Raw genomic sequence first — 20,342 nt, forward strand, 5'->3', positions numbered from 1 at the left:
GCTCCTGAGTATAAGTCGCACCCCCGGCCAAACTATGAAAAAAACTGTGACTTATAGTCCGAAAAATACGGTATATCATTGTAAATGGAAGTAAATAAGTTATTAAAATGAGACTTATTCACCAATATATTTGTCCTTCTGGTCGCTTTCTCCTCCCATGACGACCTTGGCGCTGGACTTCTTCAGTAGTTCTGTCAGACGAGTCCAGTGTCGCTGTGACACAATGCGAGAAAAGTCGGGAGATGTTTGAGGCGTGTTCCCATAAAAATCCTTCAGTGTTTCGCGCAAAGCTGGGAGAAGGGCATCACATGTCGCCTGAGAGCACAGTACATAGTCTGGTGCGACACAGCTCTGTCCCGCATTGAAAAACTTGGCCCATGCTAAGCGGCGGGCAGCCGCCGCAATACCAACTTGTCCAAAAATTAAGCATGGGCACTTGCCACCAAGCTCTAATGTAACTGGGGTCAGGTGGACTGAGGCTTGCTGCAGGATACTTCGGGCCACAGCCTGAGAACCTGAAACAAGAGAACAGTCGTTACCATTGTGAACTTATAAAAACAAAACATGTAACGCCATATGTATACGCCCTCGATAATACGAGAGAAAGAAGGTGCAAATCTGGTAACAAATGAAGGAAGAATTAATTCCCAAGAAAAACAGCAGGGAGTCCGACACCAGCAGATGACATGCACCCCAAACCATCACCCAACCATGCAAATTTTGCATTTCCTTTGGAAATCGAGGTCCCAGAGTCCGGAGGAAGACAGGAGAGGCACAGGATCCTTGTTGCCTGAAGTCTAGTGTAAAGTTTCCACCATCAGTGATGGTTTGGGGTGCCATGTCATCTGCTGGTGTCGGTCCACTCTGTTTCCTGAGATCCAGGGTCAACGCAGCCGTCTACCAGCAAGTTTTAGAGCACTTCATGCTTCTTGCTGCTGACCTGCTCTATGGAGATGGAGATTTCAAGTTCCAACAGGACTTGGCGCCTGCACACAGCGCAAAATCTACCCGTGCCTGGTTTACGGACCATGGTATTTCTGTTCTAAATTGGCCCGCCAACTCCCCTGACCTTAGCCCCATAGAAAATCTGTGGGGTATTGTGAAAAGGAAGATGCAGAATGCCAGACCCAAAAACGCAGAAGAGTTGAAGGCCACTATCAGAGCAACCTGGGCTCTCATAACACCTGAGCAGTGCCAGAAACTCATCGACTCCATGCCACGCCGCATTAACGCAGTAATTGAGGCAAAAGGAGCTCCAACCAAGTATTGAGTATTGTACATGCTCATATTTTTCATTTTCATACTTTTCAGTTGGCCAACATTTCTAAAAATCCCTTTTTTGTATTAGCCTTAAGTAATATTCTAATTTTGTGACACACGGAATTTTGGATTTTCATTTGTTGCCACTTCAAATCATCAAAATTAAATGAAATAAACATTTGAATGCATCAGTCTGTGTGCAATGAATAAATATAATGTACAAGTTACACCTTTTGAATGCAATTACTGAAATAAATCAAGTTTTTCAAAATATTCTAATTTACTGGCTTTTACCTGTATATCGTGTATCGCGATATGGCCTAAAAATATCGAGATATTAAAAAAAGGCCATATCGCCCAGCCCTACTTATAAGCATCTACCTAATCGTGACTTAAAGCAGCTTTGAATTATGAATTTAGCAGCCAACTGTGTTTCAACTCAGTCTGTTACTTGCTGGACTTAACCAATGCAGCTGGGGTTTAACTTGTTTTTGCACATATACTAATTCCACGTTACCACAAAACAAGTACATGCAATTGATACACACATACCGTAATTTACGGACTATAAGCCGCTACTTTTGTCCCTCGTTCTGGTCCCTGCGGCTTATACAACGGTGCGGCTTACGGTAACCAGGGGCGCGCACTACCGAGGATGCGCGAGACCGAGGCAGACATCTGGCGCCAGGTAAGAGAGAGAGCAAAACAAAGAGCAGGAGAGCGTCAGCGACAGTTTGCGCGAAGGAAGTGTTCATGCAAACACCCTCAATATGGAAAACAAACGGAGAAGTGCATATAATGCTGCTTTTAAGTTAAAGGCAATCGATCTGGCTGTCAAAGAAGGAAATAGAGCTGCTGCACGTACCCTTGACATCAATGAATCAATGGTGAGACGTTGGAGACGGCAGCATGAAGAACTGATTCAATGCAAAAAGACAAAAAAATCCTTCAGAGGTAATAAAAGCAGATGGCCGGAACTTGAAAACTTTCTTGAGGACTGGGTGAACACACAGAGAGCAGACGGCCGGGGTGTTTCCACCGTGCAGATCCGACTGAAAGCCCAAACAACCGCCAAAGAAATGAATATTGAAGATTTTAGAGGTGGCCCATCATGGTGTCTCAGATTTATGAGACGAAAAGGACTGTCCATTAGGGCACGGGCGACTCTGAGTCAGCAATTCCGCGAATTCACACAAAGAAAGATAGACGAATATTCCATCGGACCGGACGAGATAATAAACGTGGATGAAGTGTCTCTGTCCTTTGACTTGCCTCTCACAAGGACTGTTAACAAAAAAGGTGAATCGTCCATCATCATCATCATCGGCGGTCACTCGTGGTCGAGTATGACTGTCCTCCTTCCTGGTCTTTGTGGGTCTTCAGGTGGGCGTGGAGGCCGATTCTGGACCCGATTATTCTGGGGCAATGTGGACAAGGGAATGTAGTGGTGGTGGGTTTGGGTTGGGCCTATTTTGGTGGATGCTCTCTCCTTTCTTTGTCTGCGCTTGTCTTGTGCAGCATGGCGGAGGTCGTCATTATATTGCGCGGCACCCTCACAGACAAGGTTTCTCCACATCGTCCTGTCTTTTGCCTTGACTTCCCAAGACTTAAGGTCTATGCGACACTTTGTCAGGTTTGCCTTGATGTTATCCTTAACTCTCTTCTTTTGACCTCCCGGGGCCCGTTTCCCTTCAACAAGCTGGGAATAAAGGACTTGTTTTGGGAGGCGAGAGTCAGGCATGCGGACTACATGGCCAGTCCATCTGAGTTGGTTTTGGGCTATCGTGGCAGTGATGGTGGGCAAGCCAGCCTCCTCCAGGACGCTGGTGTTGGTGCGTCGGTCCTCCCAGCTGATCCTGAGGATTTTTCTGAGACATCTATGATGGTAGGTCTCGAGTGCCTTTAAGTGCCTGCTGTAGGTGGACCCATACAGAAGGGTGGGGAGCACGACTGCTTTGTAGACCAGGATTTTGGTCTTTGCTTGGAGGTCACGGTTCTCGAAGACTCGCTTCCTCAGCCTTGAGAAGGCCCCACTGGCACAGCTGAGGCGGTGGTGAATTTCATCGTCAATGACAGCTTTAGATGACAGGAGGCTCCCGAGATATGGGAAGTGGTCCACATTTTCCAGTCGGATTTTGTCAATTGACAGGTTTGGTGGCAGGACAGGCGCACTACTGTTTGGTGGTGATTGGTGGAGGATTTGGGTTTTCTTTATATTGATGGCAAGACCAAGCTGTTTGTATGCCTTCGCAAAAGCAGACAGAGTGCACTGTAGGTCCTCTTCTGAGAGGGCTATGAGGGCATTATCGTCTGCATACTGCAGCTCCATGATGGATATGGTGGTGGTTTGACCTTTAGCCCTGAAACGGTTGATGTTGAGGAGTTGACCGTCGGTTCTGTACATTATTTCGACTCCCTGGGGCAGATGTATGTTTGTGAGATGAAGGATAGTAGCAACAAAAATGGAAAATAGTGTTGGAGCGATGACACATCCCTGTTTTACACCTGTGTCTATCTACCCATCACACTGAGAACAACTGGCCATGAGAGAACACATTTCACTTGGGTTCTGGGCTGCACAGCATCCGGACTAAAGCTTCCACCGATGGTGATTTTTAAACGGATTACTATGCCAAATGAAAAATTCCCGAAAGACATCTCCGTAAAAGTCAACCAGAAAGGGTGGATGATGGAAAGCGTTATGAAGGAATGGCTGAATGAGTGCTATGGCAAGCGACCTGGGGGATTTTTTCGCAAAAAAAAAGCACTGCTCGTTTTAGCCCATATAACAGATTCTGTGAAAGCAGCCATCAAGAGCACAAACTCTATTCCAGCTGTGATTCCTGGGGGCACAACGAAGCATTTGCAGCCACTGGACATCAGTGTGAATCGTGCTTTTAAAGTGGCACTACGAGTTCAGTGGGAGGCATGGATGACTAACGGTGAGAAATCATTCACCAAAACTGGTCGCGTTGCGAAAAGCAACTTTTGCTCAAGTCTGCCAGTGGATCCTGACGGCATGGAAAAGTGTGAAAACATCCACGATCATCAACGGCTTTCGAAAAGCTGGACTGCTGCGTCGTGATGATGAAGAGGACGGCGTAACGGCTGACGAAGCCGGAGCCGTTGATTCCACTGACGAAGAGGAAGGTTTTGAGAGCGAGAACAAAGGAGAGAGAGTTGGACCTGTTGTTCTCCGACAGCGACGAAGAGGATTTCGGTGGTTTTAATACGCAGGAGGAAGACGATGACACAATGATTAAAGACTGACTTTTCATATACCGGTAGTAGGCTGGTTATTTTGATAACGTAAACGGCCGCGGGACTGCACTTTTACTGCCGTGTTACAGGCGAGCACTTTGTATTACTTTGCACCGTTGTATTATTTGTACTCTGCACGAATGCTGTTCGCCATGTCAAAGATGGGAAAGTTTGATTGAATGATTGAAAGATTTATTGTTAATAAATGGGACGCTTTGCGTTCCCAAACAGTCATCTCTGTCCCGACAATCCCCTCCGTGGTAGCAGGAACCCCTATATACTACGGTAATTACACATCAAAACGCCTGCGGCTTATAGTCGGGTGCGGCTTATATATGGAGCAATCTGTATATCCCCCTAAATTTAGCTGTTGCGGCTTATAGTCAGGTGCGCCTTATAGTCCGGAAATTACGGTAGCTGACTTTTTATACATCAATTGTATTCAACCACATTATTTTACCGGTATAGAAGATATGGTCAAAGCGATTCTGTAGAAGAGCCTTGGTCTCTTCTGGTCCACCACGAACCACCGCATAACAGTCCTGTGAAATGAAAAATTGTTGAATTTATTGTCAACAAATGTTTAAGACACAACACATTGAATCCCACCAATGCCAACTCATTTGAGGCAAATTCTAAGATTACGGATTTTATTATGATTTTTTATTTTTAATTTAACCTTTATTTAACCAGGAAAAAATCCCATTGAGATTAAAAACCTATTTTTCAAGGGAGTCCTGGTCAAGAGGCAGCAAAGTTACACACGACATTAATAATAATAATAATAATAATAATGGATTAGATTTATACAGCACTTTTCTAGACACTCAAATCGCTTCACAGAGAAGTGAGAACCCATCATTCATTCACACCTGGTGGTGGTAAGCTACTTTCGTAGCCACAGCTGCCCTGGGGTAGACTGACGGAAGCGTGGCTGCCAATTTGCGCCGACGGCCCCTCCGACCACCACCTATCATTCATCATTCATTCACCGGTGTGAGCGGCACCGGGGGCAAGGGTGAAGTGTCCTGCCCAAGGACACAACGGCCTGTGTGCTTTTTCCTCCTGTATAACAGGTTAGTTTTGGTGAATCAACTCACTGAATAATATCCATGTGATCTTTATAAGTTTAAGTACACATTCTGATGATGGAGCCTAACTCTAAAGTGTTCGTGAGTTGTAGTTTGTATTTGTGAATGAATCCAGTGCACAGCTGCAGTAATCAATACAAAAAGGCGACGTGAGTACGCAATGTTTATATAGGAACTTCTGATCCTAATTCAGACTCCCAAATTAGAGCTCCCGTTTTCTTAATGTGTGTGTTCTGAAATAGTGACAGAGAATAGAACAAGGATGGACAATTCAACCCTTAACTCAACAATGAGTAGATGAGTATTATGTGTGTGTGTATATGTGTAAATAAATGAACACTGAAATTCAAGTATTTCTTTTATTTATTTATATATATATATACATATATATATACATATATATATATATATATATAAATAAATAAATGGGTTGTACTTGTATAGCGCTTTTCTACCTTCAAGGTACTCAAAGCGCTTTTGACACTACTTCCACATTTACCCATTCACACACACACATTCACACGCTGATGGAGGGAGCTGCCATGCAAGGCGCTAACCAGCACCCATCAGGAGCAAGGGTGAAGTGTCTTGCTCAGGACACAACGGACATGACAAGGTTGGTACTAGGTGGGGATTGAACCAGGGACCCTCGGGTCGCGCACGGCCACTCTTCCACTGCGCCACGCCGTCCCCTATATATGTAATAAAATATATATATATATATATATATATATATATATATATATAGCTAGAATTCACTGAAAGTCAAGTATTTCTTATGTATATATATCTTAACCACGCCCCCAACCACGCCCCCCGCCCCACCTCCCGAAATTGGAGGTCTCAAGGTTGGCAAGTATGTTTTAGCCTTTTCAAAGAAAATATATGCATCATGGCAGTTTACGCAAATTATACCATGACATCATAATATTTCTAATATTTTGGCATCCAAATATGGTGAGTGATTTATTAATTAATTAATTAGTAATTAATGTATTTTCAGCACTGAAAGTTAGCGCAAATGCTCACAACACAAGGTATATGAAACCGAGTTACAACCAGTTGCTGTGTGTGGTTATCGGCAGAAACATTTTACTGGGAAATAAGGTTGTCTTTTTGCACAGCAAATGTTTAGAATTATTCTTTAATAACAATAACAAGCTGTTTATTATTTTTGGGTAATTACTTTTTGGGTAGTTGTTACAACTTGAGAGGATCATAGGAAACCCTTCAGGTCATGTACACCCCCGTGTACTGGTCTAACAACACAACACCACTGTCAAGTCATCCCTGCACCTTCAAAAATGTCCTTACCTGTGACAGGTATTTAGGAATAAGGTCTGCGATCAGCTCGTCCGTGGCAGCGCTGACCTCAGAGGGTTTGATGATCACACAGTTTCCTGATTGGATTCATACAGTAAAGACAAAAGACAGTTGAATAAAAAAAACAACAACATTTACAGCAACAGTTATTTTTCATTTAAAAAATGCAGGTAATATCAGAATCAGAAATACTTTATATGGTGTGTTTATTAGAAATGAGGTCCTCGTGTTATGTATCCAGTAGAAGATGCTTTGACTCATTTTAATGCCATGCTCCACAGTCACTTTTTAAAAAGTCTTCATTTACCCAGGAACAGGAACAAGAACAAGGGAGTCAACACATTCCTACACCTGTGTGGTGGCACTGGGAATAAGGATGGTGAAGTGTCTTGCTCAAGGACATGACAACCGTCACTAGGATGGCAGAAGCTGGATTCTTACCAGAAACCCTCAGGTTGGCAAAAAAGACCCTCGCTTGCCGTACTTTTTTTTTTTTTAACCCTTCATAAAGATTGTGATTAATTCTTCATCTCAGCGGGATTTCGTGATGTCGGCCTCCCAGCGAGAGCGGACATTGTACAGTAAGACCCTGGTTTAAGGCTGAAACGACGCGTCGACGTAGTTGACGTCATCGGTTACGTAAATACGTCGACGCCGTTTTTGTGCGTCGGCGCGTCGCATATTTACGTCACACTACTGTCATGGCGGAGCGCAAAGCAGACGATGCGAGCGAGGGGAAAAAAGCACGCCAAAAGTCGTCAAAAGTGTCGGAGTATTTCAATAAACGGCCTAATAATGTTGTTGTATGCACACTGTGTCGAGCGGAAATGGCCTATCATGAACGAACATTTGAAAAGAAAACCCCCGACAGCGTTCTTGCCATCACCATCAACAAGTCAATCGTCCGCGTGCGTATACGTTGTCATTATTACACAAAAACATGAATGTGTCATTTGTATCTGCGTTGTAAATTCATAAACTAAAGCACCGTTTGCTCTGAGAGGCGCGTTTGGCGTGCCTGTTCAGTGTTTACAAAGACGCGCTCCTCTTTAACGCTGTGGAGAGGCGGCGGCGGCGAGCGAGCGGCGAGGTGGGGCGCGCCGGGAGCGACGCTGCAAGAGACAGGGGACGACGAGCGAGCGAGGAAGAGGAGCTGAAAAGCGAGGAAAGAAAGAGAAAAGAGTTGGAAGAGAAAAGACTTTGTGTAAAATTAAAAGATTGTAAACCTGGCAAAGCCGTCTGGCGTTCAGTCTGTCGGTCCTGAAAGAACCCCACGGCACAAGACGTGTCACAAACGCTAACGTTAATTAGTTGTGCAAATACCTTTTACAACATTAACAGTTACATATACTATGTACAAACCAACAATTAACTTTCACTTTAATCATACTATCATTGTTGTGTTATTAAGCAAAATAAGCAATACTTTTACTTTTGTTGAAATGTTTACACTGTACACTTTTTTGTATTGGATGTTTAGCTTTATTTTTGCACATTTTAGCAAATAAGCAATACTTTTACTTTTGTTGAAATGTTTACACTTGTTACAGAATATTTCCGTTTTGCACTTTTTTGTATTGGATGTTTATCTTTATTTTTGCACATTTTAAAGCAAAATAAGCAATACTTTTACTTTTTAAATGCTTATACTATTCCAGAATATTAAGATTTGCACTGGATGTTTACTTTTATATTTGCACATTAAAAAGCAAATAAGCTACTTTTAATTTTGTTAAATGTTAAAAGTTTTAAATGTTTACATTGTTACAGAATATTTTGTCATGTTGTTGTCAATGTTGACTGAGTGGCCATACTTTTTTTTTTCCTCTTCATTTTAAATAAAAAAAATAATCGGTAAAAGGAAAAATAATCTATAGATTAATCGAAAAAAAATAATCTATAGATTAACCGATTAATCGAAAAAAATAATCTATAGATTAATCGATAGAAAAATAATCGTTAGCTGCAGCCCTACCCTGGTTTACTAAATGTTTGCGTGTACTTAAACACGTGCAAACTTGATGGCATACGCAAAGCAACATCCTTTTATAATTTTATAGCTGCTGGATGATTTACAGGGCCGACTAAAACAAATTCAATTGATGATATTTTGGTGTCATACAAGTGGAGGAGTTCAAGTACCTCGGAGTCTTGTTCACGAGTGAGGGAAGAGTGGATGGTGAGCTCGACAGGCGGATCGGTGCGGCGTCTTCAGTAATGCGGACGCTGTATCGATCCGTTGTGGTGAAGAAGGAGCTGAGCCGGAAGGCAAAGCTCTCAATTTACCGGTCGATCGACGTTCCCATCCTCACCTATGGTCATGAACTTTGGGTTATGACCGAAAGGACAAGATCACGGGTACAAGCGGCCGAAATGAGTTTCCTCCGCCGGGTGGCGGGGCTCTCCCTTAGAGATAGGGTGAGAAGCTCTGCCATCCGGGAGGAGCTCAAAGTAAAGCCGCTGCTCCTCCACATGGAGAGGAACCAGATGAGGTGGTTCGGGCATCTGGTCAGGATGCCACCCGAACGCCTCCCTAGGGAGGTGTTTAGGGCACGTCCGACCGGTAGGAGGCCACGGGGAAGACCCAGAACACGTTGGGAAGACTATGTCTCCCAGCTGGCCTGGGAACGCCTCGGGGTCCCACAGGAAGAGCTGGACGAAGTGGCTGGGGAGAGGGAAGTCTGGGCTTCCCTGCTTAGGCTGCTGCCCCCGCGACCCGACCTCGGATAAGCGGAAGAAGATGGATGGATGGCATTTTTTTTTATTGACGTTTGTTTTTTCACCTAGACTAAATATTACAAACATATATACTATATCAGGGGTCGGCAACCCAAAATGTTGAAAGAGCCATATTGGACCAAAAATACAAAAACAAATCTGTCTGGAGCCGCAAAAAAATTAAAAGCCATTTCACATACAGATAGTGTGTCATGAGATATAAATTGAATTAAGAGGACTTAAAGGAAACTAAATGAGCTCAAATATAGCTACAAATGAGGCATCATGATGCAATATGTACATATAGTTAGCCTAAATAGCATGTTAGCATCGATTAGCTTGCAGTCATGCAGTGACCAAATATGCCCGATTAGCACTCCCCACAAGTCAATAACATCAACAAAACTCACCTTTGTGCATTCATGCACAACGTTAAAAGTTTGGTGGACAAAATTAGACAGAAAAAGAAGTGGCATAAAACACGTCCTAGAAAGTCGGAGAAAGTTATACATGTAAACAAACTAAGGTGAGTTCAAGGACCGCCAAAATTAGTAGGACAAAACGGCGCTCGCCAAATACTCAATCAGTGAAGCATGTTTAATATAAACAGTGTGCTTTATAACAATTAGGGAGGTTTGTGTCATGCTTGGCCTCCTACAGAAACCATATTAAAACAAAAAATAAATTATTTCCCCTCATCTTTTTCCATTTTTCATACATCTTTGGAAAAGCTCCAGGGAGCCACTAGGGCGGCGCTAAAGAGCCGCATGTGGCTCTAGAGCCGCGGGTTGCCGACCCCAGTACTATATGATAGAAATGTATTGAAGCATGCATTATTTGCAGCCTCCCTCCAATGCACCTTCAGCGGTAAAAGAAAAAGGTAAATATGCCCGACTACTTCTAAAATGCCCATAAAAAGTGGTACACGTCTCCTGCTCCTTTAAAAACATAGCAAAACGGCTCAGGTTGGAGCATGATAACATGGATTGTGCAGTAAATGAGAGTGTATTTGTGGTGATGCCCTGCATTGTACATACAGAATCTTCAATTACCGTATTTTCCGGATTATCAATCGCTCCGGAGTATAAGTCGCACCGGCCGAAAATGCATAATAAAGAAGGAAAAAAACATATATAAGTCGCACTGGAGTATAAGTCGCATTTTTTGGGGGAATTTATTTGATAAGCCAACACCAAGAATAGACATTTGAAAGGCAATTTAAAATAAATAAAGAATAGAGAACAACAGGCTGAATAAGTGTACGTTATATGAGGCATAAATAACCAACTGGTATGTTAACGTAACATATTATGGTAAGAGTCATTCAAATAACTATAACATATAGAACATGCTATACGTTTACCAAACAATCTGTCACTCCTAATCGCTAAATCCCATGAAATCTTCTTCCTCGGTGTCGCTTCTAAATAATATTATTTGATATTTTACGGTAATGTGTTAATAATTTCACACATAAGTCGCTCCAGAGTATAAGTCGCATCCCCGGCCAAACTACTGGAATTCTCTAGACAAAGGCTTAAAAAGTTGCAAGAATATCTTTGAATTTAAAAAGAGTTACAAGAAGAGACAACTGGAATTATATCAAACAAATTTTTGATTTTGATTGGACGTGTCATTTTGAAAATGCTTAAACGAAAATTTCAAGTATTTTGGAGTTTGGGTGTTGGTGGAGGGAACAGTGATAGAGTCATCTAAAATAATTTGTGTTAAAAAGGGGGCAGATATATATATATATATAAGAATAGTATTCTTCCATCTGCTCCTTTCTGATCATGGAAATGTAGAAGAAACAAAAAACAATGAAAGTGTCAACTGTACATGGCTTGTATATATGCATTTTCATGAAAGGAATAAAAAGAAATGAACTATGAAAAAAACTGCGATTTATAATCCGAAAAATACGGTAAAAAAGGCGGTCATTTGCAAAAAACGAAGTTTACCAGTTCAAACGTTAAGTATCTTGTCTTTGCATTGTATTCAATTGAATATAGGTTGAAAAGGATTTGCAAATCATTGTATTCTGTTTTTATTTACCATTTACACAACGTACCAACTTCCCCGGTTTTGTAATTGTTGTAGTTGAAGGGAACTATGGTTCCCACATGCAGGTTTGCTCATTATCTCTCAGAATGGCTTGGGGGAGATTTATATTATTTTAACAAAATATATTTTTACTCGCAAACGCAGTGTTTCCCACACATTCATTTATTTGTGGCGGCCCGCCACGAAAGAATTACGTCCGCCACAAATGGATTTTTCGGCTTTTGACTCGCTCGACCGCTCATAAAAGCAATGGGACTCTGTCTGTGAATGTACCTTGTAGTTACACCTCCGGTGCAGTAGGTGGCGGTAGCCTACTATGCATTGTAACTCCGCCAATAGCACTTAATTCACCTGGTGGGCCAGAAGAAGAAGAAGAAGAAGAAGAAGAAGACGGCGGAGTAAAAGAACGGACCGACCGGATCAAAATACGAGGGTAATATAGGTTGTAGGTAGATAAGTTATAGCTGCATCGTTCGCGGCTCGTCATATATTTAACGTTAATCCGCGATTTCACCGAGCGTTTCACTCACGGTGAGCAGCCTGACGCTGCTTCATTAACACCGCCGCTGTTGTCACGTCACGTGTTACCATGCCGACGAGCTAACGTGTCTAGGTTATAACCCTGTTGTCAATAAACACACGTGGAGACGGTGCTTCAGATACTGCATTAATAATGAAGCTAAATTGTCCACTGTCCACTGCAGCATGTGAATGCAATGAAAAGAATAAAATCTTTGGACGTCGTGTCCTCCGGACCAAAGAGGAAAAGAACCATCCGGATTGTTATAGGCGCAAAGTTGAAAAGCCAGCATCTGTGATGGTATGGGGGTGTATTAGTGGCCAAGACATGGGTAACTTACACATCTGTGAAGGCGCCATTAATGCTGAAAGGTACATACAGGTTTTGGAGCAACATATGTTGCCATCCAAGCAACGTTACCATGGACGCCCCTGCTTATTTCAGCAAGACAATGCCAAGCCACGTGTTACATCAACGTGGCTTCATAGTAAAAGAGTGCGGGTACTAGACTGACCTGCCTGTAGTCCAGACCTGTCTCCCATTGAAAATGTGTGGCGCATTATGAAGCCTAAAATAGCACAACGGAGACCCCCGGACTGTTGAACAACTTAAGCTGTACATCAAGCAAGAATGGGAAAGAATTCCACCTGAGAAGCTTCAAAAATGTGTCTCCTCAGTTCCCAATCGTTTACTGAGTGTTGTTAAAAGGAAAGGCCATGTAACACAGTGGTGAACATGCCCTTTCCCAACTACTTTGGCACGTGTTGCAGCCATGAAATTCTAAGTTAATTATTATTTGCAAAAAAAAAATAAAGTTTATGAGTTTGAACATCAAATATCTTGTCTTTGTAGTGCATTCAATTGAATATGGGTTGAAAAGGATTTGCAAATCATTGTATTCCGTTTATATTTACATCTAACACAATTTCCCAACTCATATGGAAACGGGGTTTGTACATACCCCCCAATCCAACGCCCTTAACGCAAATCCCATAGGGGTGATGAAAGGATGGTCAGCGCCTGAGAGCTGCGGCCTACCACCATGACCCCGCACTCCCTTCCCTCTGTTGCTATAGATATCTCGAGATGCATGTTGTAATATGTATATGTGCTTTGCTATGGAGGTTTTTTTCCCACTCCAGACTGGGCCCCCTTAGGAGCCCAGTCTAGATTGTATTTTTTTACTCATCCTTCCCCAGCGTTTTACCTTTTTCCCATCTTTTACGGGGCGCCTTGTGGCGACCCATCAGCGTTCCTGTTCTGTAACCCTGTACACTGTTTGTTTGTCTAATCTTGAACGGGTTTGTGCTGAAAACAAAGTTTCGTTGTACTTGTGCAATGACAATAAAGTCCTATCCTATCCTACTTTGTTTGAATATAGGAAAATAAAGCAGTACTTTATTCAAGTGATTCTTTGACGTACCACTAGATGGAGCCTGTATACAACTACAATTGGGAAATCACTGCTATACTATTAAAGGTGCTGTTTTTAAACTTCTTTACAGTAACATTTTTCAAAGCAAAAAATATAACAAGAACACCACCGGCTGGCTTTTGTTACCATTAGTGGTTTAACGGGACACATTTGTTTGACAATTGTCAATATTTTTTCACAATTACAAAGTTTATATAATAAAAATGATTACTGACTCAACCGGTCTTTTCAACAGGCATGTGCAAGGAGCGTTGTAGTACATGCTGTCGTAAACAAACAGCGTTTATTATTCAAAAGGTTGTTTTTCTTATTAAAAGGCATTTTAAATGTTATAATTGTGGTGTTTTGGCAGGATTAAGAACAGATGAAATTGATTTAAATGTATTTCAATGGGCGAGGCTGTTTTGAAATGCGAGTGTTCTGAGTTATGAGCTTGGTTGTAGAATGCAATGTGCTCGTAGGTTGAGGCACCACTACAAGTGTTTGCAATAGGGGTGTAACGGTACACAAAAAATTAGGTTCGGTACGTACCTCGGTTTAGAGGTCACGGTTCGATTCATTTTCGGTACAGTAAGAAAACAACAAAATATACATTTTTGGGTTATTTATTTATCAAATTTGCAAAATCTTCCACCAAAAATATTTTTCTTAGTGTAATATTTGATGTGAAGTAATGGGAACCTTGGATAGGTCAATAATTCATAATAACATTGATTTTGATTCAATATTATGTTTTGAGCAATGACAGTTTGAAAGGAAAAAAAAACAGCTTTGTTTTATTAGTCAACATTGCAACTTTTTCTAAATTACATTTCACATTTAAGCTTTTTTATTTCACTTTTGTTATGTTTTTGTTTATTTTAATAGTATTTTTAGAATGTGTCGTGGGCCTTTAAAACATTAGCCGTGGGCCGCAAATGGCCTCCGGGGCACACTTTTGACACCCCTGCTATAGATAATAAAAAATTAAATGTGATAAATCTATGGATAAAAAGCAGAGCCTGGCGACGCATGCGCGTTTATCATAACTCTCTCTCTCTGTCTCTGTATCTGCCCCTCCCTCACCAATGCTGCTGCACACACAATTTGTTTTGTTTTTAACCCCTTCTTAACCCTGAACATACATTGAAAATACACACAACCCTACCTCAAAATGCCGGACATTTGAGGCATTTAAGAAACTCCGCCCTGACTGCTTTGCAAAAGAGGACATGTCCGGTGAAAAGACGACGTATGGTCAGCCTATCGTAGCCCGTTAGCTGCTAGCATGCCGTGTGTTGTGCCTCAGTGTGCATTGTTTACACAACGTGCAAAACGCTACTTAATATGTCCGTGTGGAAACTTGTTCGGTACACCTCCGAACCGAACCGGAACCCCCGTACCAAAACGGTTCAATACAAATACACGTACCGTTACACCCCTAGTTTGCAACTATATTTAAAGGGGAACATTATCACAATTTCAGAAGGGTTACAACCATTAAAAATCAGTTCCCAGTGGCTTATTATATTTTTCGAAGTTTTTTTCAAAATTGTACCCATCACGCAATATCCCTAAAAAAAAAAGCTTCAAAGTGCCTGATTTTAACCATCGTTATAAACACCCGTCCATTTTCCTGTGACGTCACATAGTGAAGCCAACACAAACAAACATGGCGGAAAGAACAGCAAGCTATAGCGACATTAGCTCGGATTCAGACTCGGATTCCAGCGGCTTAAGCGATTCAACAGATTACGCATGTATTGAAACGGATGGTTGTAGTGTGGAGGCAGGTAGCGAAAACGAAATTGAAGAAGAAACTGAAGCTATTGAGCCATATCGGTTTGAACCGTATGCAAGCGAAACTGACGAAAACGACACAACAGCCAGCGACACGGGAGAAAGCGAGGACGAATTCGGCGATCGCCTTCTAACCAACGATTGGTATGTGTTTGTTTGGCATTAAAGGAAACTAACAACTATGAACTAGGTTTACAGCATATGAAATACATTTGGCAACAACATGCACTTTGAGAGTGCAGACAGCCCAATTTTCATCAAGTAATATATTCTGTAGACATACCCTTATGTCAGCAGGCCAGGGAAGCTAGGGTCAATATTCTTCTCTTGATCATCTTCGGTGGCATAAGGGACGGTGTGAGCCAAGACATCCAGGGGGTTTAGCTCGCTCGTCTGCGGGAACAAACTGCCGCCATTGCTTGCCGTGCTACCGAGGTCCTTTGTCCCTGAATTGCTCACACACTCCGGCAGATTCAATGGGGGTCTGGCGGCAGATTTCTTTGACTTTATCGTTGGAAATGCATCTGCTTTGAGTGTCGCAGGATATCCACACATTCTTGCCATCTCTGTCGTAGCATAGCTTTCGTCGGTAAAGTGTGCGGAACAAACGTCCAATTTCTTGCCACTTTGGCATCTTTGGGCCACTGGTGCAACTTGAATCCGTCCCTGTTCGTGTTGTTACACCCTCCGACAACACACCGACGAGGCATGATGTCTCCAAGGTACGGAAAACAGTCGAAAAAAACGGAAAATAACAGAGCTGATTTGACTCGGTGTTTGAGAAAATGGCGGATTGCTTCCCGATGTGACGTCACGTTGTGACATCATCGCTCCGAGAGCGAATATTAGAAAGGCGTTTAATTCGCCAAAATTCACCCATTTAGAGTTCGGAAATCGGTTAAAAAAATATATGGTCTTTTTTCTGCAACATCAAGGTATATATTGACGCTTACATAGGTCTGGTGATAATGTTCCCCTTTAAGCCTTCAAAATCAGGTATTTTTCTTTTTAAAACAAGTTTTACTTGTAAGATTGGCCCATATATCGGTTATCAACATTTTTTATTCCCTGATTTCCCCCCAAAATCTTTAGCGGTCAGGCCCTATTACCCAGCATGCCAGCAATGGGTTGGAGAGCCATGTTGTACTTTATAAACGAGTAGCAACAGACAACTACCTTGATATGACTAAACTAGCAGAATATATTATATTGATATTTATTTGGACAAACTATTACCAGTACATGTAAACTGCAGAAGTCAGGAAGTAGAAGTGTGAACATAATGAAGCGAATTAACTATGTGAAATACATGTACGTGCATTTAAATCTACCGAGTCAAGTCCTCTGTAATGTTTTACAATGTAAATAATCATGATTGAACGAGGGTGTGCTGTCTTTTATGTGACCACACAAAGTTGTAATAGAGCAAAACAAGAAAGATTTTGTCAGGGGTTTTTTGGACAGCCATTTCATAAACATCATACCTGCTGCAATGGCACCAACCATGGGTAAGATAAGCAGCTGCAGCGGGTAGTTCCACGGTCCAATGATAAGCACAACCCCTAATGGTTCTCTCCGCACAAAACAGTCATCAAATTTTGTGGCCTGAAATGAAACACAGTATACAACATTACAATCACTCTGGCTTGTGGGATTTCTGAAGCAGCTAACAGGTATCAGCAGGCCAGTCCTGACGTCATGGGCGAGCTGGGGCAGGCCGTGACTACCCACAGAGTCAGCCGTGCCCGCCCTGGGTTGGAAGCTGTTTTATTTGATGAAATACCATCCATCGTCATGTCTTTCATAATGATTGTGAATGATAGGCCTAATTCCCCAAAAAGTGCAGTTAAACTGTCAACTGATTTCGGGGTGGGACGGGGGCGTGGCCAAAAGGGGAGGAGTATATTTACAGCTAGAATTCACCAAGTCAAGTATTTCATATATATATATATATATATATATATATATATATATATATATATATATATATATATATATATATATAAGAAATACTTGACGTTCAGTGAATTCTAGCTATATATATATATATATATATATATATATACGTATATGTATATATATGTATTTTATTATATATATATATATATATATATATATATATATATATATATATATATATATATATATATATATATATAATAAATAAGAGAAATACTTGAATTTCAGTGTTCATTTATTTACACATATACACACACATAACACTCATCTACTCATTGTTGAGTTAAGGGTTGAATTGTCCATCCTTGTTCTATTCTCTGTCACTATTTTTCGAACCATGCTGAACATGATGCATTCTGTGTAGCACGCACAAAAGTGCTTTCATCAAATGCACTAGATGGCAGTATTGTCCTGTTTAAGAGTGTCACAACATTGCTGTTTACGGCAGACGAACTGCTTTACGGTATACAAAAACGTGACTGCTGTTGTTGTGTGTTGTTGCCGCGCTGGGAGGACGTTAATGAAACTGCCTAACAATAAACCCACATAAGAAACCAAGAACTCGCCCTCCATCATGCTACACTTATAACGTTATTGAGCAGGTATGCTGTTTATGTTGTGGGCCTGAATTTCGGGAGAAAATTTGTCCCGGGAGGTTTTCGGGAGAGGCGCTGAATTTCGGGAGTCTCCCGGAAAATCCGGGAGGGTTGGCAAGTATGTTAAAGGTCAAATGTAATTTAGAAAAAGTTGCAATGTTGACTAATAAAACAAAGCTGTTTTTTTTTCTTTCAAACTGTCATTGCTCAAAACATAATATTGACTCAAAATCAATGTTATTATGAATTATTGACCTATCCAAGGTTCCCATTACTTCACATCAAATATTCCACTAAGAAAAATATTTTTGGTGGAAGATTTTGCAAATTTGGTAAATAAATAACCCAACAATTTATATTTTGTTGTTTTCTTACTGTACCGAAAATGAACCGAACCGTGACCTCTAAACCGAGGTAAGTACCGAACCAAAATTTTTGTGTACCGTTACACCCCTAGTATATATATATATGTATATATATATATTAGAGATGCGCGGTTTGCGGACACAACCGCGGAGTCCGCGGATTATCCGCGGTTCGGGCGGTTGAAATAAAAAAAAAAAAGATTTTATCCGCGGGTCGGGTGGGCGGTTAAAATAAAAAAAAATTAGATTTAAATAGATTCAGGCGGGTGGCAGTTAAACCAATTCGGAAATATATATACATAGTTAAATGTTGTTACCCACATACGAAAAACGAGCAGGCACCTGCAGCATATGCCACAACAGAAGAAGAAAAAAAAAAGAGATGGACACTTTTACGGAGCGGAGAAGGGACGCCTCGCCGGGGTCCGGGACCGAGGCCCCTTCCCCCGAGAGGGCCCCACCGGGAGCCGTAGCTGAGGTGATCCGCGAGAAGGGCCCGACGCACGTCCAGGGTCACCACCGCGCCCACCGCACCGACACCCCGCCTCGTCCGCCTTCGCCGCGGCCGGCGTCACGCGCAGCAGGTAAGCAGCTTACCTGCCCGCCACCGGGGGCTCGTAATAGGGGTCACTACGCGCGCTCCGCCCGCGCAGCTTACCTGCCCGCCACCCCCGTTGCCAGGGGCGCGTAACAGGGGTCACTCCGCGCGCAGTGCGCTCACGAAAGGGGTGGAGCAAGCAGAACTGTCGCTGCGGGATGAACCGAATGCCGGGTTAAGGCGCCCGATGCCGACGCTCATCAGACCCCAGAAAAGGTGTTGGTTGATATAGACAACAGGACGGTGGCCATGGAAGTCGGAACCCGCTAAGGCAGTGGTTCTCAAACTTTTTTTGTCATCCCCCACTTTAGACAAGGGGGAGTTTTCAAGCCCCACCTGCCCCCATCGCCCCAACAGAGCGCTAATGCCAAGCTTTAACATTTTCAAATTTATTGAACATCAAGTTGTATACATTCAAACTCAATAACATAAAATAACATTAAGTTCAATAATAAATAAAATAACTGTGCAGCTGTGGTATAACTTGCATCAAGTTCAATAATAAATAAAATAACTTCCATCAAGTTCAATAATAAATAAAACAAAAGTGTTATAACTTGCATCAAGTTCAGCAATAAATCAAAAAAAGTGTTATAACTTGCATCAAGTTCAATAATAAATCAAAACAAGTGTTATAACTTGCATCACGTTCAATAATAAATCAAAAAAGTGTTATAACTTGCATCAAGTTCAATAATAAATCAAATAAAAGTGTTATAACTTGCATCAAGTTCAATAATAAATCAAAAAAAGTGTTATAACTTGCATCAAGTTCAATAATAAATCAAAAAAGTGTTATAACTTGCATCATGTTCAATAATAAATCAAAAAAACTGTTATAACTTGCATCAAGTTCAATAATAAATCAAAACAAGTGTTATAACTTGCATCACGTTCAATAATAAATCAAAAAAGTGTTATAACTTGCATCAAGTTCAATAATAAATCAAATAAAAGTGTTATAACTTGCATCAAGTTCAATAATAAATCAAAAAAAGTGTTATAACTTGCATCAAGTTCAATAATAAATCAAAAAAGTGTTATAACTTGCATCAAGTTCAATAATAAATCAAAAAGTGTTATAACTTGCATCACGTTCAATAATAAATCAAAAAAAGTGTTATAACTTGCATCAAGTTCAATAATAAATCAAATAACTTGCATCAAGTTCAATAATAAATACAATAAAAGTGCCACTTTGCAATCTTTGCAAAAAAAAAGGAGGAGCTATGCATTTGGCAAGACAGGGCAAGTGACAGCACTTTCCCCCAGGAGAGCCACCTTGCTTCACTGTGAAACAGCACGGCTTTATGATCAGCTCCCATTTCCTCACACAGTGCAGAGAACAGTCGCGCTTTCAGTGGTCGTGTTTT

At 41.5% G+C, this 20,342-nt stretch overlaps 1 protein-coding gene across 2 annotated transcripts in view; it reads right to left on the minus strand.

Annotated features, from left to right (window-relative positions):
* The window catches only part of aldh3b1 (aldehyde dehydrogenase 3 family, member B1), a 41,823-nt gene that overhangs the window by 19,512 nt on the left and 1,969 nt on the right, over positions 1-20,342 (minus strand). For both annotated transcript variants that reach the window (XM_061973832.1, XM_061973831.1), the window contains exons 4-7: positions 16,936-17,056; positions 6,927-7,012; positions 4,982-5,063; positions 123-515 (exon numbers count right to left, since the gene is read on the minus strand). In XM_061973832.1, coding sequence (XP_061829816.1) covers positions 123-515; positions 4,982-5,063; positions 6,927-7,012; positions 16,936-17,056 — 682 coding nt within the window. The remainder of the gene's footprint in view (positions 1-122; positions 516-4,981; positions 5,064-6,926; positions 7,013-16,935; positions 17,057-20,342) is intronic.

Source organism: Nerophis lumbriciformis, linkage group LG22 (assembly GCF_033978685.3).
Source record: "Nerophis lumbriciformis linkage group LG22, RoL_Nlum_v2.1, whole genome shotgun sequence".
Classification (NCBI taxonomy): Eukaryota; Metazoa; Chordata; class Actinopteri; order Syngnathiformes; family Syngnathidae; genus Nerophis; species Nerophis lumbriciformis.